The sequence below is a fragment of the Hydra vulgaris genome, chromosome 10, assembly GCF_038396675.1.
Source record: "Hydra vulgaris chromosome 10, alternate assembly HydraT2T_AEP".
Classification (NCBI taxonomy): Eukaryota; Metazoa; Cnidaria; class Hydrozoa; order Anthoathecata; family Hydridae; genus Hydra; species Hydra vulgaris.
Genome location: NC_088929.1, coordinates 12,722,501 through 12,749,549, shown reverse-complemented (window position 1 = coordinate 12,749,549; position 27,049 = coordinate 12,722,501). Strand labels below are relative to the sequence as shown.

The following is a 27,049-nucleotide window of genomic DNA, read 5'->3' as shown; positions in this document are numbered from 1 at the left end:
TTGGTTTCAAATTATAAATATCTAACAATAGAATTCCTTTCCTACTAAAAATAAGATTATTTAAAAATCTGAGTGAAATAAAATTACAACCTGAGGAGAAAAACATATTACAATACATTATAAATTATTCGATTTTGCTGTTTGCTTTAAGGGCCTGGATAGAGCTTCTTTTTGCTTCATCTATTCTTTTAGCCATTGATTGGGCCATTGAGTTTATAATCGATATAATAAAATAAATAATCATAAAAGTCACTAATTTTTCGAAGATAAAACCGAGAATATTGGTTCCCTAAAATAAGCAAACAAAAAGTCAAAAGTCAAGAATTTAAAAAGATAGAAATTAAACAATAAAAAAAACCTTCAAAATAATTAACCTGATCCGCATTGGACACTTTCGATTGGTGCAATTTGCTAATTTGAGCTTGAACCGCTCTTTGAAATGGTGCCTGAACGTACACTCCGATATAAGGTATATTGCTAAATAAGTATTTAAGTAACTGGTAAATATAACTTCTTAGGAACAAAATATAACACTCCATTGAAAAAAGCAAAACAAAAAAATAAACATAATCATAACGATCGCAAAATAACACAACATAACATTGATAATACAGAAAAACATGAAATATAACAGATTCAAAAATAGTATTTTCTCAATTGTTCTTGAGAAAACAATATTTAAGTAGTGAACTATTTTAGATGAAATTTCACTCTACAAGCAAAAAGATTTATCATCATTTTAAACTTTTGAACAAGTTGGTTTTTTACAATTTTTAAAAATTACTAATAAAACCAAATAAATTGTTGTTTTTGAGAACTATTTAATAATGAGTATTATGCCTAAGATTTCTCCTTGTTGTACTGGTACAACAAGGAGAAATCTTAGTGCTTATCAGTCTAAAAAAGTAAATATTATTAAGAGTTGTCTAAACTAAACCAAAAGCTGCTTTTTTTGAGAAGCGAAGTAAACCCCATAGATTTTATATGTAACTATCATGAGAAAGTTTACTTGTCGAGGCATGAGAATGAACATTAAAGGTATTGTTGTAATCCTTTGAAAAAGATTTTGGTTTAATACCTAATCAACAAATTTTCACTAGTTGCAGAGAAAAACATCATTGCAAACATCATAATACAAAAGAAAATGAAATAACAATATGTCAACATAAATTCCTTTTTCCAGGAAAAAGAAATTTATGTTGACAACCTAAAATTAAAAGATCTTAATTTAAGTATTGCAAGTTTTGGATGCTTACCTTTCAAACTTGTTTCAAAAATATATTATAAAAAAAAAAGATGGATTTGCATATGGAAAGTGTAAAGTTAATATAATATAACAAGTAAGTTAATAACATAAGAGCTCTTACGCTGTTGCCAATGTGCTAGGTTTAGAAGCTGCACTTGGTGAATTTGAATCTTGGTTTAGAAGCTGCACTTGGTGAATTTGAATCTGATTAAAACAAACGTTTGAAAAAAACAAAGACAATATTATGATTCAAATTTTGAAAAAAGACAAAATTTTGACAAAACCTTGTCAAAATCCAAAAATACCACACATCTTCTGAAACTCACTACAGACAGTTGGTCAATAGAGAAAACTCAGAAGTATTTTTTTACTTCGAAAAGATATGCAATACAAGCCAGAAAATTAAGAAGACAAAGTGGAATATTATCAAAACCTCCAAAATAGGGAAGAAAACTACGCAAAGATGTAATTACAGATGTTGCTCAATTCTATCAATGCAACAAATATTCAAGGGTTTGTCCAGGAAAAAAAGAGTTTGTCAATTAAAGTAGATGATATAAAGCAACTCATCCCAAACTTTTTTTAGTCATTATGAAAAAACTTCATATTGAATTTAAAAAAAAACATAATTATGTTAAAGTTGGATTTTCAAAAAATTGTAAACTAAGACCCAAGTGGTGCATTACTGTGGGTAGCGCTTCAAGTCAGCATACAGTTTGTGTTAGCCAGTACCATCAAAATGTAATGCTTCTTGTTAGCCAGTACCATCAAAATGTAATGCTTCTTTCTTGTACAGAAAATTCCTGGAATTGCTGAATACAAAAGCTATTGAAATTAATGGATTGTATGCTGCATAGCTGTGATAAATGTCCTAGAAAAGAGGTTTTATCTGATTACATTGACACTTTGTTTAATGAAAGTAAAATTAGTGAAGTTAATTTTTATCAAAGTCGAAAATCCATAATCCATAATGATTAAGTCCATAATCCACTCTACCACTACACCACTACTCATGTGGTAGTGGTGTAGATGAACTTATTAAAATGGTTTATGAACATATATATAATTTACGAGAGCATTTACAAGAGCATTTGGTATCAAAAAGTCAAGCCACCTACTTCCAACATTTTAAAACTAATTTAAAAAAAAAAAAACAAGTGTTAGTTATTCTTGTCTTGAAAATTGTTTTGAAAATTTTTAGTTTTCTAATACAGAATGCTGTACAAAGTTTAATATAGAATAATATAAAGAATAAAGAATAATAGCCAGGCAACTTTGCACCCTTTTGTTGTTTATTTTATAAAAGATGAAAAAATTGATAGTCAAAGTTATTGTGTTATATCAGATTATCTGAAACATGGAACAAATGCTGTTCACTGCTTTATCAATAATGTTATTGATAAACTTAAACAATTACAAACATTTGAACACATTGTCTATTTTAGTAATTGAGCTGCATCACAATATAAAAATTACAAAAATATTATCAACTTATGCTACCATAAACAAGATTTTGACATTACTGCAGAGCGGTACTTTTTTTGCAACATTGCATTGTAAAAGTCCTTGTGATGGAGTTGGTGGAACAGTAAAATACCTTGTTGCATGAGCCAGTCACTTAACGATCCTATTGACACATCAAGCAAAATATATTGACACATCAAGCAAAATATATTGACACATCAAGCAAAATATATTAACACATCAAGCAAAATATATTGACACATCAAGCAAAATGTACAATCGACATGTTCAACATGTCAAAGGAAAATTATTTATTTTTGTTGACAAAGTTTCTATCGAAAAACATATTACTACCTTTAATTCGAAAGAGAGATACCATTCTTCTTCTACAATACCTGGGACACGAAACCACCACAGTTTCATACTAATGTCACCTCGATAAAAATAAGAAGAGTTTCATTTGCACTAATGTGGATTTTTCTACCTGCAGAGTTTATATTAATAAAATTTCAATTTACACACCAGAAACAAATGTGTCGTGCATTTATGATGCTCAATGGTATTAGGAAATATTCTTAGTATTTCAGAAGAGCATCAAGATCTTTATATTAAATTTATGAAAAAGTCTTCATTCTGTAGTAAATTTATGTGGCTATTCAGAGATGATCTCTGTTGGGTAAGCCTGATGGATATTTATGCAAAGTACAATCTCTTAAGGTCCAACAGAGAAAGATTTTATAATATTGACTTTAAAGAAATCAATTAGATTAACTTGTTACTTGAGAAATTTAATTTTTTATGAACTTTAATAATTTTGTTTATTGACTTAAAAATTTTTATTGACTAAATAGCTAAAAAAAATTTAAACTGTAATTTCAAGTTATATATAAACAAACATCTTAAAATATTTAGTGTAATACATATTGTATTTAAAACATTTGGAAATTTTTTCACCACTTCAATTTAAATTGCAAAACATTTTGTTTGATTTTTATTTTAAAATAAAAGTTATAAAGTGAGGGTAATAAACTTTTATCTATTGGGGTTATTAGGTTATAAACATAGATATTTTTTAATTATCATTTTTTTAGGCATCTTCACTTCCAACAAGGCTGCAAGCAACCATTATTAGAGTTGGAAGTTACTGGAAGAGAAAAGATGAAGTTTAAAGAGCAAGATAATGATTAACAGATAACTTAAAAGATCGCAAATTATATGAATCAGGAAAACAAGATGAAGGGAGCTAATTCCAAAGACCTGATGTTCAAGGAAAAAAACTAGACGAATAAGAATTTTCAGAGCACTTAGGAACAGTCATAGTAAAAGGATGACTTAATTGAATGACGAGTGACACAAGAATGAATTTTAGTAGATGGCACAAGAGATGCTAGCTCTTTAGAGCAGTTCCCATTATAGTATTAATAGAAAAGAGAAAGAGAAGCAACATAACAATGTGATAATGGTTGGAGGTTGGCTGCAAGAGCAGGTCCAACTATGTTTACAATGCGTTTTTGCACCTTGTCTGAAAGAGAATGGGCACCATTGGAAGATCCGCCCCAGATATGGTAACAGTATTTCATACAAGTGCCATTTACTAAAATTCATTCTCGCGTTACTCATCATTCAATTAAGTGTCATCTTTTTTCTGTGACTGTTCCTAAGTGCTCCAAAAACTCTGATTCATCTAGTTTTTTTTTGTGAACATTAGTTCTTTGGAATTTGCTTCCTTCATCTTGCTTTCCTGATTCATATAATTTGCAATCTTTTAAGTCGTCTGTTAATCATCATCTTGCTCTACATTCTCCATCTTTTCTCTTCCAGTAACTCTAATAATGGTTCCAACTCTAATAGTGGTTGCTTGGAAAAATCCATATTCCATAATGATTAAGTCCATAATTTAATCCGCTCTACCACTACACCACTACTCATGGGTAGTGGTGTAGATAAATTTATTGAAATGGTTTACAAACAGTTACATAATTTATGAGAGCATAATTTGGTATCAAAAAGTCAAGCCACCTACTTCCAACATTTTAAAACTAATTTAAAATAGCCTTGTTGGAAGCGAAGACGTTGAAACAAAAAACAAAAAAAAAAAACTGATTTTTTTTTTATCCTAGTATTTATCCTCCATGTGTAGATCAAACAAGCAATTTAATTTGTATTAATTTTTGAACATTTTGAAATTTTAAGTTTTTAGGATTAAGCTCTTTAAAATCACAAAATTTTTTAATTCCAAAACAAAAATATCAACTTTAGCCCGCTATTATGGTAAGATTTATAAGTTCAGATATCTTAAACATTTGAACAAGATTTAACTTCTACTTTTTAATGAATTTTCAGAAAATCTTTTATATAATAAACTCTTTAGATTCTCTATTTTTGTGGCAAATTAATATTTGCATTTTAAACATAGCAAGACTTTTAAATCTTGCAAAGCTGGTAAACAGTAGATGGCTAACTGTAATGAGTATGTTTTGCTTTTTCTAGTTTTGCTTTAAACTTATTTTTAGATATCGAATCTTCTACTTCATCTGGTAATGAGTTCCATTTGTTTACAACCGCAGTTCTTCATTAGTTCTCTAAAAAAATATCCCCCTCTTGCTGGTAAACATAGGTTGAATTCTTTCAATTTTATCTATTTCACCTTTTCTAAAACGATTCCATATTACTGCACCATAAAGGTGTGGTCACACTTATGTTTTATATTAAAGTTTACCTGATGTTTCATATAAATATTTAAGAGTGCTTGATCAACCAAGATGTTTATTTAACTCATTTATGTTTTATTTATGTACATTATGGGTGCCCCTTGATTGCTTGTTAGTTGACAAGTCCCTTTTAAAAACATTTAAGTTTTTACCAATATTTTTTCTTATTTTAAATGAGGTTATGAATCACATGAATAAGTGAATTAGATTTTTAAAATAATCTTATTTAAACACATTAACATTATTAATACACATTTATAGATACTTTTAAAGATATCTTAATTTTTGTTAGTATCAACAACATTTCCAATTATAAAGTTTTTTATAATTTTATTATTTTTTTAAATATTAAAACAAACTTTTTTCATTACAGAGTTATCTTTCATATATTTTATTTGAAATATAAATTTACACATGCCCTTTTTATTATATTCCTTTATTTCATTACATCATTCATTATTTCTTTCATTTTACCTTTGTCATTGCAGATTGATTATATCTATTTAATTAAAAAGATTATATATTTTATATAATCTTTTTACATGCGGTAGTGGAGTATTAAAGTACTCTCTGTGCATGCAAGAAGCTTGGAGTTTGATCACCACCATGCCCCTGGTAGTGTCGCGCTCAGCTTGTTTCTTAGCGCAGCAGCCTTGTTTGTCAAAAGTGTTTCAGAGCTAAAGAGTTAAGAGAGGATTGTAAAAACATTTAAAAAAAGAAAAGAAAGGTAGTCGTCTCAACTGTAGTGGCCCCTTTGACCTTGGGGAATGAAAAATCTAAAAAAGTATAATTTTTAAACATTGTGACACTTTTGTTATTTTCACTTTTCCCCATTTTTTTAGTTCTACTTTTGCCCATACATTGTTTTAGATTGTCTACTGTTGAAATATGTTTTTAAATTACTAATTTAATTAACCATTAAACAAGAGAAATTGAATGCAGCAAATGTAAATCAAAGATTAAATTTGTTTATTGTAAAAAATGATTTTTAGAGTTGCAAAAAAATGCAAAATTATTAAAATTGCATATAAATTAGACAAAGATATAAAAGATATAAAAGAGGGTTTTAACTGTTTTACTGCTATTTTGTATCACTATGTTGTATTTAATATTTTGCATCACTATGTTGTATTTAATATTTTGTATCACTATGTTGTATTTAATATTTTGTATCACTATGTTGTATTTAATATTTTGTATCACTATGTTGTATTTAATATTTTGTATCACTATGTTGTATTTAATATTTTGTATCACTATGTTGTATTTAATATTTTGTATCACTATGTTGTATTTAATATTTTTGTATCACTATGTTGTATTTAATATTTTGTATCACTATGTTGTATTTAATATTTTGTATCACTATGTTGTATTTAATATTTTGTATCACTATGTTGTATTTAATATTTTGTATCACTATGTTGTATTTAATATTTTGTATCACTATGTTGTATTTAATATTTTGTATCACTATGTTGTATTTAATATTTTGTATCACTATGTTGTATTAAATATTTTGTATCACTATGTTGTATTTAATATTTTGTATCACTATGTTGTATTTAATATTTTGTATCACTATGTTGTATTTAATATTTTGTATCACTATGTTGTATTTAATATTTTGTATCACTATGTTGTATTTAATATTTTGTATCACTATGTTGTATTTAATATTTTGTATCACTATGTTGTATTTAATATTTTGTATCACTATATTGTATTTAATATTTTGTATCACTATATTGTATTTAATATTTTGTATCACTATGTTGTATTTAATATATCAAAAATAAAGTTTTTTATTTTGCTTTTAATGTTACTGTAATAATTTGTTGTAAGTTTTAGATTTTTACTATCTTTACTACAATGCTTTCTGAAATTACATAACACTCTTAAAATGAGAGTGCTACATGTTTTCTATGACATTACATCAAAATTACCTTGTCTATCTAAAAGCGATTTGAATATGCACACAAGTATGGTATATAGATAAATTAAAAGAGACATAAATTTGTTTGACTTATCAGAGTAGCCAATATCATCTTTTAAAATTTCTTGATTTTCACAATGACAACTTGACATGTTTGGTCATCATTTATCAGTTGTCATATTTATCTTCTATTAAAAAAAAGGGGAATTGAAGGATACTACACTATTTTTGACAACAATTTCCAATACAATCAGTTTACATAAAGAGTATTTGGGTTTAAAAAAGAAGCATTATACAATACAAAAATCAGGTGTAAACATATAACTTGATGTAAACAGACCACAAAACATATCATGTAACTTGATGTAAACAGATCACAGAACATATACCTTAAACTTATGTAAACAGATCATAAAACCTATAATGTAATCTGATAAAAAAAGACCGCAAAGTAAAAAATAAATAATTATAAATATAAACCTTTAAAACACATGAAATTTATCAACTGATAGCACAAATTATTATTTACAGAAAAAAATATCTTTTACACTATTCAATTGAACTTGTGAAAGAACAATAATTTACAAATTGTTCTAAATGAAAATATATCAATTTTTTTCTAAAAAAAATTTCTTATGATTTTAAATCATTTTACAACTAGAGCTCTTTAAACCATAATGAATTAGACTATAATTGTAATCACCAGATTTTACAGTTATTAAACTTTGTTTATAAAAGAAAAATATTTTTTTGTTTATTAAAAGTAGAGTGTGCAATAGTAATAGTGTATCTAGTATGAGTCTATATTTAGAAATAAATGAATTATTTAAAAGAACCTTACCCTAATAAATTTAATGTAGCCTCTACATACGATTTGCTGAAGCAAAGTATCACAAAAGTTTGCTAAAAATAGACAGAAAAACTCAACAGTTTTTTACAAAAATATTTTAGTAAAATTTTTTTGCATAGATCTTAACAACAGCTTTTTACCTGTATGTGCATTTTAATCACTGCTTTTCCGATTAATGTTGCTCCAAAGAAGGTCCAGAATGGAACCAAACAGTGCCCACATGTAATTCCAGCTAAGTCAAACAATGGGTTTGGAATCTTTAAAAAAAGCAATAATATACACTACCGCCCATAATTATTTGAATGGTCATACTTTACCATATAAGATATCAAAGTTTTACTTACTATTGGGAGAAAACTGAAAACAAATTCTACCTGAATTATATGTTATCTTCCTATTTATTATGTTTACAAAAACAATTAATATAAAATCCCATTAGATTAGTTTATTATTGCCTTTTAATCATCTTTAGTAAAAACAATTAATATAAAATCCCATTAGATTAGTTTATAATTGCCTTTTAATCATCTTTAGTAACAACAATTAATATAAAATCCCATTAGATTAGTTTATTATTGCCTTTTAATCATCTTTAGTAAAAACAATTAATATAAAATCCCATTAGATTAGTTTATAATTGCCTTTTAATCATCTTTAGTAACAACAATTAATATAAAATCCCATTAGATTAGTTTATAATTGCCTTTTAATCATCTTTAGTAACAACAACTGCCATACATATTTGTGGCATTCTACATAATGACTTATCCATTTTATTAAAGTCAATTTTATGTCACCAACTAATTAATTTTTTCCGCATCTTAGCGCATCATTAGGCATTAGTTTTTGACATTACTTTTAATACCTCCAATAAAAATCTGATAGGAGAATGATCTTTTGATTGGGGAAACTAAATTATTCTATTCAATATTTGATCATTCTCGAACTCAGTCAAATAACTTAGACAATACTTTTTGAAAAATATGTTTTAAATTTAAGCTTCAAGTCATTTCTTCTGAAAAATTAAATGGCTTCCCATTTATCCATCTTTTCAAAGTTGTAGCATGATTTTTTAAGTAAACTACTTTTGTCATTACTCCTTCTATTTTTACAAAGTCACCTGTGGCATTTTAACCAAAACAGCCCTACACCTTAACACTACATTCACCATGTTTTACAGTTAATAATACACCTTATTTTATCATACATTCAACGATTTTTTTGTCCAGACAAACAGTCTTATCTTAAAACCAAAGGTGTAAAACTTCAACAGGTTTAAAGTCATTGATAGTCCATTTTCATGTAGTTTTGCCCACTTTAGCATTTTTAATATTCTTATGATTTTTATTAAGCATTTTAATAAAAATACTTTTTAATTATCTAATAATGCAAAAATAAACATAAAAATTGTTAAATAAACAATAACATTTAAAAAAAAAGTTATTGTCATTCGAATAATTACGAATGGTAAAGTATACAAATATTAAAAAAAAAGTTTAAATGCATATTTGTAGCTGAATTTATTGAACTCTATCGATAGTTTACTGTATGACAAGAATATATATATATATATACAGTGGTTTTCATGACTTTAGACGCACTCATTTTTTTTACATATATGTAAGAAAATACTTAAAATAAAAATAAAATAAAAGTGTTACCGCTATGTTTGATATATAATTTAATAGAGGAAGTGAAACTCTATTATTGAGTACCTTAATTTTTTTTACAGGATGTTTATTACTCATTCTATACCAATTAACACAAAAAGTTAATTGATAAGCTTGATTTTATTTTATTCATAAATTTAGATGCACAATCAAAAAAGTTTTATATCTTGTTAATTGATAGTTAACTAGTAGTCTTTTCCCCATATTTCTCATTAATAGGCCTAAATTAATTGATTTTGTCAAAAAGCCTTATATAAATATGACTTACCTGGAATTTGTTAATCATTATTTAATAAATAAACAAAAGTTAAGTTAGTTTTGCACTAAAAAGATGCGAAAAAGTGGGGAAAATATGTATCACTCAAGGTGAAAGATGGCAAATTATTGCTCACATCAAACACAGTTAGTAGATTTTTGACCTAACCCCAACGAAAACACTCGGAAAAATCCTTTTGAGGGATGATAGTACATACCAATAGGAGTTCATAGCAATAAATCTTTAAATCAGGGATTACCATCAGTGGGACTTTTTTGCGTTTAAAGTTCTAAATTAGAGTGAAAGTTAGTTTTCTTTATTTTCCGAATTCAATAATTAGTTTTACAAAAAACTTTATAAAACAAAAAATGTTCCACATAAAATTCTAAACAACTCTTATCTTATTCATATTTTCCGAAATTTGATTAGTTTTCCTTGAAAAAACATTTCTATAAGTTCGAATATTCTTCTTCAACTTCATTGGGTTTGGCTCGTTCTCACTTGATTCTTTGACATTTTTGTTCTTTCTTGTTACCTTTCCTTTAGTTCTAGAGGAAACTGAAAAAAAAGCTTTGGATTATTCTTTGAAATCATTTTTGATTTGGGTTTTCCCCCAAATTTACGTTTTTTTTAAGATGCAACTTAGCAATCTGTAGCTATAACTTACCATTGACTTGCTGAGACTAAATTTTTTTGCTAGTGTATTCAACGACACAAAAGAGGAGATGCTTGGAATAATCAGGATTCTCTGGATTTCTTTTGTATCTGTCCCAAAAGGGCTTGAAATTTGAGTGAAGAACCTCAGTTGCTTGTTCGCTGAAAAGTCCTAGTCCCATATTTTTTCTCTTGATGAACTGAGGAACATGATGAAAGACAGCATGTACTTTGGGAGTAATAGAGACAGAAAGATTAATGTAGTTCTGTTTAAAGCTTTCAATTTTTGCTTCAAAATCAGGATCCAAAGTGGTTCCAAAACAAGATGTAACAACATCTTTGAACAGAGACAAAGTTTGAATAAATCCATCGGCCTGTTTGAAGTGCTTTTGCTCTGCAATTTGCTTCAGGCAACATAATCCTCTCAGCAGCTTAAGGCAACCATTTCCATTAAAATGGCCCCCATGGAATGATTGAATAGAAAGGTGCAGTGTGGTTGGCCATTGCTTTGCATCTGGCCAAAGATCGCAGAGGTTTTTGAAGAGATGGTTGACCACCCAAGAAGTAGATGAAGCTCCATAGATGGGATGGCTTCCAGCACAAGCATGTCATCATAAAAAATCAAGCAAGGGCAGATGAACAACATTTTTGAAATCTCTCGACTTGAGAATGTCAACGCCTGATTTCATGAACTCTGCGAATTGCTTCCGAATTTGACAGAAGGTTCTTGGATGGCCACATCTGATGAGGTTTGTGTTCTCTGCCTCACACCAGCAGCAAGGGTGTTTGCTACTATGTGATTGAATTCCACAGAGAATGCTATCAAGCTTCAAATCACAGGAAATAACCAAAGAGTCTAGCAAAGACTTCTCATGGATTTTGATGAGACCAAAAATCTGCTTAACATTCTGGTAAGTTTCAGGTGTGTCTTGAGAGAGAGCAACAAGCATTTGCTGCTTGACACTTGTTGCTTTGGCTGAAAGTGGAGAAGTTAGTTTCATGTTTTTTTGAACAGGACTTTGTGGCTCCAACTCATTCTTTTCCAGTTCAATGTGAGTGAAACTGACCTTCAAAAATGATCCACTTCCATCTATTCCCAGCTTCAAGATGACTGAATCTCCCAAGTTTCTTGAAACTTGTACGTTGACACTGAGGTCAATGAGACTATGGCAGTGCACAACCTCCCTGGTCTGGTTGTCTTCTGACAGGTTTATGCTGCTAATTGTAAAGTGGTCTGCTACTTTTTGTCCTGCCTGAGCCAATTTCAGTTGAAAATTGGGTTCTACCAACCATAAGGGACTGATTTGATTCAAAGTGGAGCCAAGCTTTCGCATACCATTATTGGAGAGTCCAGTGTTTTGCTGAATGTGAACCATATCCTGAGTAGAAAGCGGGGTTTTGAACAGCTGTTGTGCTACTGATGCTCCTCTTCGCAGTGGAATGGCTTTGCCTCCAGTTTGTTGAGTTAGACGAATTGTTCCATTAGGAGATGAATCTTTTGAAGCAATAACTGCTGAAGCTACTAGCTCTGCGCCCTTTCCATCAGCTTCAGCAATTTTTTTCAAATTTTCATGGCGAGTCCCCGGTGTGCAGTTGTGAGGGAGTCCACGACCAATTAATGAAAGACATTTGGTGCATCTCTTTTCAACGCTCTGGTTTTCAAACTTGATTGATTTTTCAGAGGAGTCCTCAAGTTTGTTCAGAGGATGTTGCTCCTTTCCTCTCAGTTTACCTATTTGGCAGATCAAACAATCACAAATAAGTGATGAGCGAGTTGAAGGCTTTTTTGAGATGCTCTGAAAGTTGAAAAGTGTTGGAACTTTTTTCATGGAGCCATCCAATTTTCTTAGTTGAAGTCTGCAGTTGACACAAATTCCTAATGGAACCCTGTCATCATTGAAGTCTAAATCAGGTTCAATGAATTGAAGAATCTTTTCCTTTGCTGCAACTGTCAGTTCTCTATCACTTTTTTTTATGCACACAACACATACAGATTTTCTGCATTCATCATGTGTTTTTGATGCATTAGGCATTTTGGTCGTAATGAGTCAAAAGTTAAAGCTTAGTCAAGCTTTTCAAGTGCCATTTCCCAAAACAAAGCGTTGTTTTTCCATGCGACTAGATGAGATCGTCAAAAAATCGTTTTTCAGTGTGACACGATGGTTGTAAAAGATATTTTTTCAGCGTGACATTATGGTAAACAAAACGCCGATTTTTTGTCTCGAATTTTGAAAGTTAAAAACGCGTTTTTGTGAAAATATGAATAAGATAAGAGTTGTTTAGAATTTTATGTAGAACATTTTTTGTTTTATAAAGTTTTTTGTAAAACTAATTATTGAATTCGGAAAATAAAGAAAACTAACTTTCACTCTAATTTAGAACTTTAAACGCAAAAAAGTCCCACGAACGGTAATCCCTTATTTTAAGATTTATTGCTATGAACTCCTATTGGTATGTACTATCATCCCTCAAAAGGATTTTTCCGGGTGTTTTCGTTGGGGTTAGGTCAAAAATCTACAAACTGTGCAAAGAAGGAGCCAAAAGTAATAGAGAAATTGCCAGGTTAATTGGAGTTGCTGAGAAAAGGAGTGGTTAAACGATAATAATATCAAGACAATACCATGACCTCCATACTCACCTGATTTGAACCCGATTGAAAATATTTGGGCTTGGATTGACCATGAATTGGCAAAGGTTCAAATTTCAAAAACTTGCCCAGCTGAATGACGTCCTTAACAAGACCTGGTATAGGGTCCCAGAAGCGATGTGTAAAAATCTTGGTGAGTCTATGCCTAGAAGAGTTCTTAGTTGTTTAAAACTTAAAAGGCGGATACACAAAATATTGATTGGTTCATAAATTACGCCTCCTAATGTATCGTGCGTCTAAATTTATGAATAATTTTTTTTGTCTTATTTTTTTAATACCATGTAGTCGTACCTAATTATTACTTGATATTTGTATTTTTTTTGTAAATTTTGTATTCTGTATGTATTTATCTAATAAATAGAAAAAAAACTAAACCGAAATCTTTTTTTGTTATTGTTTTATTGTTAAAAAACTAAAATTTTCTATTCTCGAATATGAGAGACTCTACATTTATTAAAACAACTCTGTGTGTATATATATATTTATGTATGTGTATATATATATATATATATATATATATATATATATATATACATACATATATATATATTTATATATATATATACATATATATATATATATATATATATATACATACATATATATATATATATACATATATATATATACTTATATATATACATACACATATATATATATATATATATGTACATATATATATATATATATATATATATATATATATATATATACATATATATATATATATATATATATATATATATATATATATATATATATATATATATATATATATATATATATATATATATATATATATATATATATATATACACACACACACACACTCTCTCTTATATATAAGCAAGAGTGTATATATTACACACTCTTGCTTATATATTGTATACTTTAATTTTACCATTGTCAGGTATGTTTTAGGTTGTTGTTTTTTTTAAAGATTGTTTTAAAGACCGGAATAAGTTTTAATTTTTATTTTTTTAAAAAAGTTTTTTTTATTATTTGATAGACTGCCTGCCCCAACCGAACCTTTGCTGATATAGTGACATTTCCTTGTAGCAGCAGGCTATAAGATAGTCGATGTAGCAATACTCCACGGATGTTTATGTTTTCGTGGTTTTTTAAAAAACAATAAATTTAATTAGTTTCCTCAATTAAATTAATGTGTCTTGTTGTCATCTGTACCTAATCTTGCAATGCTAAATCTTATAAAGTAGTGAAGAGCTACTTTTTTTATACCACAAATGGTATAAATAACGCCTTTACTACAGGTGTGTGTGTGTGTGTGTGTGTGTGTGTGTGTGTGTGTGTGTGTGTGTGTGTGTGTGTGTGTGTGTGTGTTTTAATAAAGACTCGTCATTAATTTCTTATGAATCTTTATTGCTGAAACACAGTAAGTGTTAAATGAAAAATTTTTAAGTGATCTACTACTAATTTATATATATATATATATATATATATATATATATATATATATATATATATATATATATATATATATATATATATATGTATATATATATATATACATACACATAGTTTAGCCATACTTCAATCCAGCATGTTTTTTTTAATATCATTTAACTATGATTGATATTAAATCAATGATTGTTTGACTCTTTTTAAATATAAAAAGTGAATATTGATGAGCACCCTATTCTCTTTCAAATAAATAAAGATATTCATAAAAATATTACTGATGTGATAATTATATTGCTTTTTTTTTGACATTAATCTTATCTAAAATAATTATAATGGCCAAAATTAACAATCCACTCTATTATTTCTAACTTGTATTTCTAACTCTATTATTTCTTCACTTGTCTTCAATTAAAACTTTGCTCTTATTTGCAAATTATTCATAAATATTTGAGAATTTTTATTTAATTCGTTAAAAATATTTGAAAAATTTGCGTAAAATGAAAAAGAAAAATGAGCATGTAACAGTTAGAAGAGTACTACAAAAACATGTGGCAAGCTGCTTGCAAAAAACCACGTCTATTGATGAAACATCAGAAAGCAAGAAAAAACTGGTGTTTAGCTCATAAAATTTGGTCTATGTGGCACAATGTTCTTTTTAGAGATGAAATAAACATTGAGGTTGATTCATGTAAAAACCAAGTAATGCTGAGAAGAAAGACATGAAAAAATGACCCAAATTGTTCTAGGTATAGAAAAATGCATGGTAGTGGTATTATAGGCATCTGGGCCTGCATGAACTATGAAAGTATTAGTTGTTTCAAACTATTTGATAGAAGGCTTGATTCTCAAAGATATTTAGACATTTTGGATAATTATTCAATATTTTATATTGACATTTTCCCAAAAGAAATGGGAACTATTTTTCAACAAGACAGTGCTCCATACTACTAAGATTTGCAAGTAATTGCTTGAAGAAAACAACATTAAAACCACGTCTTGGCCTGCCAATAGTCCAGATCAATTACATAGAAAATTTGTGGTCTTGGTTAAACCACAACTTTTGTAAAATTAAAAAAAAGATCTGCACCACCTGAAAGAATTTGTAACAAAATTACTGAATAGTGTTCCAAATGAGATTCTTTTTTTTTTTATGTTTTGTAAATATTTTTTTATTAAAGTTTGTTAATTTTGTTTTTGTGGTTTGTATATTTTGTCACATTTGTTTGTTTTTTTTTGTCACATTTGTTGTTTTTTTTTAAACGCTTGTTTTAATTTAAACATTTTAGTTTGTAGTTTTTAAATTCTTTTTATTTTATAATAAATTTATATTGAGATTATTTAATTTATTTCAGTTAAAAAAACAAAAAAATCTGACATCTTACTGAGGGAGCTGTGAGGGCTTCAGTACATAAATCAACTTGTATAGAGAGAACATAAACGTGAGTTGATGCTACATCAACTCAGGGCTTGGGTTGGGCCATACCTGTTTAGATAAGCACTCTGACATCACACTGAAATAGCCTGGTGTCAGGGGCTTCCGTACATACATAGACAACCTTAAAGCCTGCTGCCGCAAGGGAATGCTGCTACATTGATTGAGGGTTTGGCTTGAAGCAGCAATCTTTTCTTTTATCATTCTTTGTTTTTATTTCTTCTTTTTCTGAAAATGTCATATAAAATAATGTAACAAAAATAGGGTAACAATTTGTTACATAAATACGCTATAGCAGGGCTTGAGATGAAGCGAGCGCGATCGCGCTCCGCTCATAAAACGTGCCCGTAAACGGTATTTTCAAACATTCTAGGCACGATAAACAACGCTTGTTCAGCTTATAACGAGCGTATGAAATAACGCTCGTCCAATAGTTCAAGATTATTTTTTTATTTTCATAAAATATTTAAAAAAGATTTTTATTAAAGATATTCTGTTATCAAGCAACTAAAATAAAATATAAAAAGCACAACGTCGTTCTCTTTTGCACTAACGTAATGAATGAGCAGTTTAAAGTCATTATCGTCACTAATTTCAATAATGGAATGTGCACGTGGATACACAATGTGAATACAAAAATGCGCAAATAAAATAAGAATAGAAAATTAGAAAACCATTATAAGAAAATTAAAACTGCGGAGTATTTTTAATCTTGTGAAAATATCAAGTAAAATTTATTTGATTTATTGTTTGTAATATTCCACACATCGTTTATAATGAAATTAAAAACGATGTTTATACTTAAGTAAAAAAACGTAATTTAAAAAAGAAATTTTAGAAAAAAATTAAATAATTAATTTGAATAAAAAATATCAAGAAATATAAAAACCATTAACCGTTAATTAAGTTTACAGAGTATCATTTTAAAATACATATATCAAAAAAACGAAGCAAAACTAAGTCACTAAATTATACTTCAATACTAAATCAATAAGAAGTTGCGTTTTTGTTTGATATTATTTTTTTATAACATAAATAGTTAAAAATAAAATCGCGATCTGACAATATACAAGAAGTTTGGAAGTATAAAAATCTCTTTCGTTGAAGTAGTTTCATAACTGTGATACTAATTCAAACATTTTTTGACGAAAGAATTATGTAACAAATAAAAAAAGATATAAAAAAGAAAAAGCTTTTTATGAGTATCGCCTTTAGCAATTTTCATGATCGCGCTCGCGGACGTTATCTCGAGCGCACATAATCACGCCCGATGAAAACATATTCTAATTTTACGAGCGCGATATAACACCCTTGACAATTTTTTTCATCACAAGCCCTGCTATAGTATATAATAGTAAGAAAATTTTATAGTCATTTTTTAAAATTTTGGTAAAATATTTGCTAAAAGATTTTTTGGTAAAAAGGAACAAAAAAAATTAAGGCTTTTACTACAAGTTATCAAGACATGACAGTGAAATTCATTACTTCCAGTTCCATTTGCTGGATCAAGATCTGACTAAAGTTAAAAATTTTTTTTTTTAATTGAACATTTTTTTAGGATCAGCTAAACAAATCAGAAATAGACTTTTAATAAACTAGATGCAGAGTTTACATCAGTTTTGAGATATAAAGCAGCTTCCGAGACAAGCTTTTTCATTAAACTGATTTGTGAAGAGAAATCAAATTTAATTTTTTATTGAAAGCGATTTAAAATTGTTGAAAACTCTGAATTTCTCTTTGACTGTCTCTTTGATAGCTCAAAATTTTTTTGAATTTTTCTTGCAACAAAAGATTGCTTTTAGATATTAAGTTGACATGATAAGCTGTACTTGTCTTGGTATTTTAAAGTATCCAGAAGATTTAACAGGAAATAAGATGGACCAGTTAACACTGTTACCTATATCATTGTTAAGCAACTTATAATTTTCTTTGACACGAATTTATTTCACTTTGTCTAGCCTCAAGTTTTTGGTCACAAGCTTTGAAGTTTTGGTCGAAGCGAAGGACTAATTGCAACAATATAAATACAATCAGGGTCACTGCAGATTTATTATTAGGTTTTTGAGAGTAGACATATTTTATAAAAACTTAAAATAAAATTAAAATAAATAAAAACTTAATGTCCTAGTTAAACCTGTTTCATTTGTAAATGTAAACTATAATTGTAACAAAAAGCAAAATTTAGTAGTAAGTAGCAAATGGAAGTTTTTTTTAAAAAAAAGCAAAACTTACAGAAGCAAATGCAAGTATTCCAAAAAATCCAACTTTTTCAACTATTTTTGGAACAGCTTTTTTTAATCGTGTAAAAAGCCCCTACAATGCATGTTCAATTCTTTAAACTTATCTTTTAACAAAGATAAAAACATACTTAAGAAAAATAAATCCCTGCATATAACAAAAATAAAAACAAAAAACACAAATAAAAACATGGTTACCAGAGATAAAGAAAATAAACTAAAAAAACACAAATAATTACAAAACACAATTACTTATTAATTCAAATTATATTATATTAGTCACTCACTGTATCTTCACTACTAATTAAATCCTCAAGCTCCTCCAAATCCTCATTATCAGGATCTTCCTCACCAGACAATCGTGCTTAAAAAAATAAAAAAGTTTCACACTAAAGTGTTATTAAAAAAAAATATTAAAAATGCAAAACAGAAAACAGCATCTATAAAGAAACCAGGATCAAAGACATACTTGTAAATAAAACTTATCCTCCTCTTACCAGCACGTGCCATAAAAAATGGTGGAAGCTCTCCAATAGCAGTTCCAGCTCCCTAACATTTAAACGATCACTAATTATCGATTTTAATGATAACATTGATTTTCAACCAAACTTAATATGAAAATAAACCATACCCACATAACAGATTCTAATCTCACTTTTCCCATAATTGTAAACATGTCAACTTCAGATGAAATACTGTTTGTACTTGGGCAAATGACGCTTTAAAAAGAAAAGCAGCGTTTAAAAAAAAATCTGATGATTTTAACAAAGTACTTTGATTGTACTTGTATTGAGATTTAACAATCAATCAAAGTATTAAAAAAAAATTACAGATATTAAAATTTTTGTTTTTGCTAGTTTTAATTTGCTTTTATTTTCAAAAAAAAAAAATTGATGTTATATATATGGTGCCACAAACAGTTCAATAAAACTTTTTAAAGAAACCTTTTAAATCACCTTTTATCAGGTAATTTAAGTCACTTTTTGAAATAGTACATGTGGTAATAGACAAGTGATAAAACACTGCTGACAACCAAGAGGTCTGAGGTGTAAATCCACCCTTTCTCTGTCTACCTCTCTAAAAGTACTTCAAATTGTTTCTTTGCTCAGCAACCTTGTTTAAAAAGGTTTGTGTTTTGAAGTTTAGGTTAAAAAAAAGTTGCAAATAATATATATATATATATATATATATATATATATATATATATATATATATATATATATATATATATATATATATATATATATATATATATATATATATATCGCAAATGGAACACCTTCTAGAGCATTGGCAAGATGAACATTAAAAAGAAAACCCTCAAAAACTTCTATGATCATGTTTTACTAAGATCAGATTTTATGTAAAACTTATTATTCATATATTCTTATATTCATTAGTGATTTTATTAAAAGAACTTTTCCCATATCTCAAAAAAGTGTAAATATTAAAGTTATTTATGTCCAATAAAAGATATTTGATAGTTCTTATCAATACTTCATTTTAATAAACTATTTTAGTGCAGAAACTTTTTGTAGATATTTTTGTGGGAATTTCATGTAGTGTGTTTCATGATACCCAGTACACATTTTATGGCATGTTCTGCATATGCATTTAGTTGCTAAGTATCAATTATCTTGTAGTTATCTTTCAAATGTAAACAACATTTCTTGGCTCTTCAAATGTGGAAAACATTTTTTGGCTCTTCGCTATTTTTTAACAGCTTGGGTTAAACAAGGAATTATTGACAGAAAACCAAATGCCCATCCAAGCTCCTGTTATAAAATCACATAATTTTTGAATAACTGGTCAGCACTGTGGAATCAGAATGCAACTACTGGCACTACTTAGATGAGGAAAGCTCTTAAAGTGTATTAACAAAAAAATTCAATGTTCAACATAATATTTGCAGTTATATCGGAGCTCCAATAAAAAGCTATCATCATGCCATACTCTAAATAAAAAAAATCTCAGTTGAAGATTGTTAAAATTCATCTACCAATTAAGCATAATGCATCACAAATTCTTCACAAAAAAACAAAACAGTTGATTCTTTAAGATGTAATTTTACCTTTAAAAAATAAAATCCATGACATGTCTCAAAAACTAGATCTAGCAAATCGTCTTGACATATTGTGAATTAAGCAACTTTTTCTAGTATTACTTTTTATGTTCTTTTATGTTCATGTTACTTTTTGAATGAAATAAAATTCTTGTAATTTAGTGGATAAAAACGTTTTTTTTTGTTTTTTTTTTTTACTGTGTTTATACTGTAATCTCTTTATTTTTTTATGTTCATGTCGTCTTTTGAATTAAAACGTTCTCTAGTACACTAAACAGTACAAAAAAATCTTTTTATATATACATACATACACACACACAAACACACACACACGCATATATATATATAAACACTCTTAAAAAAGTTCAGGCAAAATATTCATGAACTGTTCAGGTAATTATATACGTAAGAAACTTCAGACAAAACAACTAAAATTTCTATTGGAAGATATCCATTGCCTGAATTAGCGATTTAAATAAAAATCTAAAACTAACTGAACTTAAAATAAAAGTGTCTGAACCTAAACTTGAACCAAACTTTTAACCTTGCATTTATTATTGCAAAAAAAAATGTGCCTAGTAATTCTTAAAAATTTAAATACTTAAAAATTGATCAATTACTTAACTTTAAAAGGAATTTCAGTTAAAGCTAAACTGTTGAGAAAACATTTATAAAATATATTTATAGAATTATAAAACTTTGAAAGTTTTATATTTCATAAATATTACACTTATGATTTAAAGGTAAAGACATTGATGGAGATCAGTTATATTTAATTGCATTGGAATAAAAATAGGTCAGCTATTAACCCATTTGGGACCAAATTTTTTTTTTTGTAAATTTTTTAAATTTTCTATTAGAATTTACATATTCCACATATAGAATACACATAGAATCCACACAGGAAAAAATATATTTTCACAAAACAAGAGCATTGATAGTGTCTTTGGAAGATATATATAAATGTTCCCATATGGGAGTGCTGGTCTTTATAGCAAGTAAATAAAATTAACAGAATTAGCAAAACATTAAATTATTTATTTGTTCCCATTTGGGAACGCTGGATCGATATGGGTTAAGCTTTAGCCTATTATCACAGCTGAAAAGGTGAATATTTTTTATTAATATTTAGTGTAGATTTTTTTAACAATGTCATTGTGTTGTTCAGTAATGTATCTTTTTTAGTAAGTGATGAATCTTTTTTATTGTAACTGAGTAACTTTTATATAAAACTTTTTTTAAAAAGTTATTTGTTCTTTAATGTTGGTTTATAAATGTGACATAATTATGCAACTTTTAAACAAGAAAATGGTAATATGGAAAACATTTCAAATATACTATCTATTTGTCAAAATTAAAAATATTATAAGACATTTTTTAAGTTTTTTTTTATTGAAATATTAACTTTAGGTATCCATCAAGAGCAACAAAAACAAATTCAGTAGTATCTATTTTAAAAGCTTTTCCTTCGCGAAGAAACTGAATTTTGTCTTCAAAACCACCTTTTTATAAATTCATTCAGAAATTTACCCTGTTCGAAGACTTAGGATTTGATTAAGGTATTTTACATTTGTAGTTTATACCATTGTATTTTACTAAACACTTATTTATCCTAACAGACTACTACTGGTATTAGATCACTACTTAATTTTACTTAATTCAAAATTGATTTTTTATTTGAAAAATATATATTTAATTACTCGTTTTATTATTATTACTTTTTTGTGTAATCGTTAGTTTCAGAGAATTTACTTCAACATTTGAAAATGCTAAAGACCTGCTTACCCAATGGGAGGATATGGCTCCTTGTGTTATTACTTGGGCTCAGTGAAAGGCAAATCCAATGGCTAAACAATTGCTTTTAGAGATTGACAACCAGCTTATAACATCAAATGGCATAAACCTTTTTTTGTCTTTAATTACTATAATAATTTACATTTTATAACTTTCATTAACTATTTACAACAATTTTCTTTTCTTTGAAAAAATGTAATTGTTAAGTTGATAAATGTTTTTTAAAATATTGATTGAAATATAAAATATGCATTTGCTTTCTTACATTCTTCAAGTGCCTCCTAGAAAAAAGAACGAACATCTGCAGCTAAAGCTGCAGCTCATTTAAATCATTCTTGTAAATGTTTTCCTGTTTGTTTTTTTTATTTTTAAAGTTAATTATATCCAGCTTAATGATTTATGCTATAAACTAGGTCAATATTAACCTCATGTTTCTTTTATATTGTATCATTTTTTTTTATTTACAAACGATACTACAGCTATGGAGACTAATTGATGCAAATAGACATACTTCTTTAATGCACCCATTTGTTATTACACTAGGGGCTCAAGGCAACTTCGTGCAATCGTTTATTTTCATAGAGGTCAATGTGATTCCAATGAGAAATGACATGTTAAGTGCAGTAGACTGTCTTTTTAAACTATACTTTGTTAATGACATTGAATTTTTACCAGACTGTTTGCATTCGTTACACTTTTTACAAAGAGTTATCATGTGTATCCATGACAGTTTATCATCATCAAGAGGTGGCAGCGATCTTTCATTATTTATTGTTGAAAAATTAAGAAGTGAATGGATTGTTTGATAAATTTCTTGTTAACAAATATTTTGAAATTTGTATCTGTTTATTTTATAAGATTTTTTTGTAACAAATCAGATGCTTGTACTTTTTGTAAACAAATTTTATTGCAATTGTGGAAAATGTGGTAACTTTACTTGATATTTTAGTTTTATTTTGAGATTTACATTTATATCTACTTGTTAATTTTATATAAAAATTTACCTTTTTATAAAAATTTTCCTTTTATGAACACTTAAGCTTAATTTTTCTTTTGCCATTGGTTTTTCATAAATATGTTTAATGTATTATTTTTAATTTTTATGATTTCTTTATTTTTAATTGAAACTATTATAAACATGTTTATTGGAAAAAACATAAATACTTTTTAAATTGATTTGTAAAATTAATGAAGTTTAATTAATGCAATAAACCACTTCTTTTAATTTTCCCTAATCTTAAAAACAGTTCTGAATTATTATACTTTAAAACATCTATAAAGTAGATCTATTTCCAAAAACAATTAAGTTTTTACTAAGTCTTCCAGAATTTTTTTCAGTAAAAAAAAAAGTTATGTAACCGAACTAGTTCAGGTTACATAACCCGCAAGTTCAGTTTTTTATCAAACTAGTTAAGGTAACATATCTCGCTTGTTCAAGTTCTGGCAAATTGCCTGAATGTTTGTATAACTTACTGGAACTTTTTTAAGAGAGTGTGTATATATATATATATATATATATATATATATATATATATATATATATATATATATATATATATATATATATATATATATATATATATATATATATATATATATATATATATATATATAGAATCGAACTAATAATATTATATATAATATAATATTGTAGCACAACTTACTCATTTGGATAAGGTGGCTCAGGAAAATCTAATGAACTGCATTCCCAAGCAGCTAAAGTTACTTTTGCAATATGAGGTCCCTAAAAATAAATATAATATAAACATGAAAAAAATATTTGGGCATAAAAACTAAATTTGCATATGGCTGTTCCAACAGCTGGTTTAATTAAGCAGATAAAAGTAAAACTGTAACAACAACAAATGATGACAATACAAAACAATAAAGTTTAAAAATTAAAAAATATTTACCAAATAAAGCAGAAATGTGTGGAGTCCAGTACCTAACCCAACTGATGAAAGTACTCCTAAGCCAACCCAATAGCCACACCAAAGAAAATGCTTTTCAAACTTTTCCACAAATAACTGGTGAGGACCATCCAGTAAGAAAGCCATTGATAGAAGCAGAGATCCAAGAAAAAGAGTAGCACAGGTTTTCTTATGCATCAACACACTATAATATTGAATTTATTTTATATCTCAATTTATCAAAAAGTGGTTGCTGTATCTTAATAATTTTGCGTTCTTTTGCTCTTAATTTTCAGCATATGGATATTTAAAAGAAAATTTTTTTAACTGCTTGCTTAGTCTTACTTATCTACTTTAGTCTATCTACTTACTTAGTTACTTAGTTTAGATTTACTTGGTATCAAAAACTAATACCAAAATCATAACACTCCACCTTTTTCATTAAATTTAAACTAAAATTTTTTCATATATTACAAACTATTTATCATAGTATTTACTTTAGACAAACCAATTAAAGGCTAATTGTCACACAAAACATTTTAAAAAAATTATGCATATGCTCAATACTTATGCATATGCTCATCGAAGCAGCATCACAGGTTTCATCACATATACAACTCTCAGGTGTTACAACATATACAACTCTCAGAATTAGAATAAGAGAGATAATGCATTTGAGAGAAGAAAAGGTATAATAGTAGTATAATAATTTATCTTTTTGCTTTTGAATTAAGACTCTAAAGAAGAGAATTTTAAGATTTCACAAAATGAAAAGTTTGCTCAGAAAAAGCAAAAAAAAATTTTTGTAGCCATGAAACCATTGAAGAATTATCAAGAAATATGAAGAAACCTATTTTAGGCTCTAAATGAACAAAACAGAGCTCTTGTACAATTACGACAAAATTTTAAATATTTTATTGTTAATGACAACAGCAATTTAATAATTTATAAATAAATTGTAATGATCTTGTTTTATTCAAATTACTAGAATCGGACACCAGATAATGTCAATAATTGAAATAAAGCAAAATAAAGCTGAAAATTTTTGTTTGGCTATTTTTCAAAAAAAAATGGGAGTAAAATCCATTTTAAACTAACTGGAATCACTCAAAAATTATACATCAAAAAAATAATAATAACAATAAGTTTATTTTAGTCATTTGCTGGAAAAAAAATCACCAAAAGCTGATTTTTTAAGTTGCTATTAACTCAGCAAAATAAACTAAAAGAATCAAGAGTTTTTTTTAATTTTATTTTATTAAATGTTCAAAATAATTTCCATCATTATCGATACAAATTTGCATCCTTTAAAGCCATTTGTCAAAAGTTTTTTGATACTGTTTTTTGGGTATACTAATCAGATGGAGTCTGGTGAGTATTAGTAGACTTGGCCATTATATTTTGGTGCTCTGTCATTATTAAGTAAAACTAATACATCGGTTACAGCTTGTGCTGAAACTCCAAGTAGAGCATGGGTTTTAATATATGATAAATTTTTAAATTTTTTTTAAACATGTTTATTAAAATTCAAATAATTTTTTTAATACACATTCAAAATATTTCAATAAGAACTAAAAATGTTTATAATTAAATATTCATAATTAAAATGTTCATAATTAAAATGATATAAATGTTTAAACTGTGTTTATAATTCTTAAACTGTGTTTATAATTTAATTATTTCCTGTTTTATTGTAACTTTATAGATCAAGTTCTATGACTTTTTCTAATGAGCTAAATAGATGTTTAAAAAAACTTTTATTTTATTAAAATTAATTATTCCAATTTATTTGTCTTAGTTTGCAATAGTGCAAATCAAAGCAAGGTTGCTTTAATTTGGTATTGAAATCAAAAAACGTCATACAAACAAGATCTTAAGATATGCTTATTTTAAACAAAACTCTACTACATAAATCTTCTCGCACAGATTTGTAAATTTCTTTTTATTTTGAAAACCTCCAAAATTAGTTTTCATACATCAAAAAATCATGTTTAGTTATTAAATGATGCTTTATTAAAAGCATACAAATTTTGAATATTAAAAAAGCTCTTAGACTCAAGATTAATAAACTAGTAATAAACTAGTGATAAATTGTTAATAAAATGACCTTTGTTTTTCCTTGCGTAGAAGTTCTACCAACTCCATAAAAAAATATTGTAGGGTGATAAATGGATGTCGCCAAATTACAATTTGATGCCTTTGTTCCCTCTCCTGATGGCGGAGTACTTTTAGTTCTTCAGAACTTAACTGGTGCTGCATTTTATGACCAACAGCTAAGTAAAAATGAAGTTTGTGAGTGAAGTAAATCAAATTAAATTGATAAAAAATACAACAGTTAAAGCCTAGAGTTAAAAAATGCATTATCAAATTAATTAATAATAAAACATTAATAATGAATCAATAAATAAAAGTTATACAAATACAAAAAAAAAAAAACAATTTTTAAAAAAATAATATAAAAATAAAAAAGTAAAAACAGTTTAAGTAAAAAAACAAAAAATAAGAAAGAAAGACCTGAGTCATAGCAACATAATGGCATAGCAATAAACCCATTAAATTGTAAATGAGAAATACAGAGTTCAAGCTCTACCACATTCCTGCTAGTACGACCTTAAACTTGTTTCCTTACCACCAGGTTGAGAGGTTGTAAAAATATTAAAAAAAAAACAATAACAGTCTTTGGCCTTGAGGAGATGAATACATTAAAATAAATGTTAAAATGAATATTTTTTATTATGATTAACAACTCAAAACAAAT

General features: G+C 27.4%; 1 protein-coding gene across 1 annotated transcript in view; it reads right to left on the bottom strand.

Moving 5' to 3' along the window:
• Positions 1-27,049, bottom strand: part of LOC100203557 (vacuole membrane protein 1) — a 28,794-nt gene continuing 1,745 nt past the window's right edge. The window contains exons 4-14 of the mRNA XM_065807275.1: positions 26,399-26,564; positions 24,295-24,496; positions 24,046-24,125; positions 19,157-19,244; positions 19,023-19,074; positions 18,813-18,889; positions 18,521-18,601; positions 8,348-8,464; positions 8,199-8,260; positions 375-477; positions 1-289 (exon numbers count right to left, since the gene is read on the bottom strand). Of these exons, the coding sequence (XP_065663347.1) occupies positions 125-289; positions 375-477; positions 8,199-8,260; positions 8,348-8,464; positions 18,521-18,601; positions 18,813-18,889; positions 19,023-19,074; positions 19,157-19,244; positions 24,046-24,125; positions 24,295-24,496; positions 26,399-26,564 (1,193 nt within the window). The 3' untranslated portion in view covers positions 1-124. The remainder of the gene's footprint in view (positions 290-374; positions 478-8,198; positions 8,261-8,347; positions 8,465-18,520; positions 18,602-18,812; positions 18,890-19,022; positions 19,075-19,156; positions 19,245-24,045; positions 24,126-24,294; positions 24,497-26,398; positions 26,565-27,049) is intronic.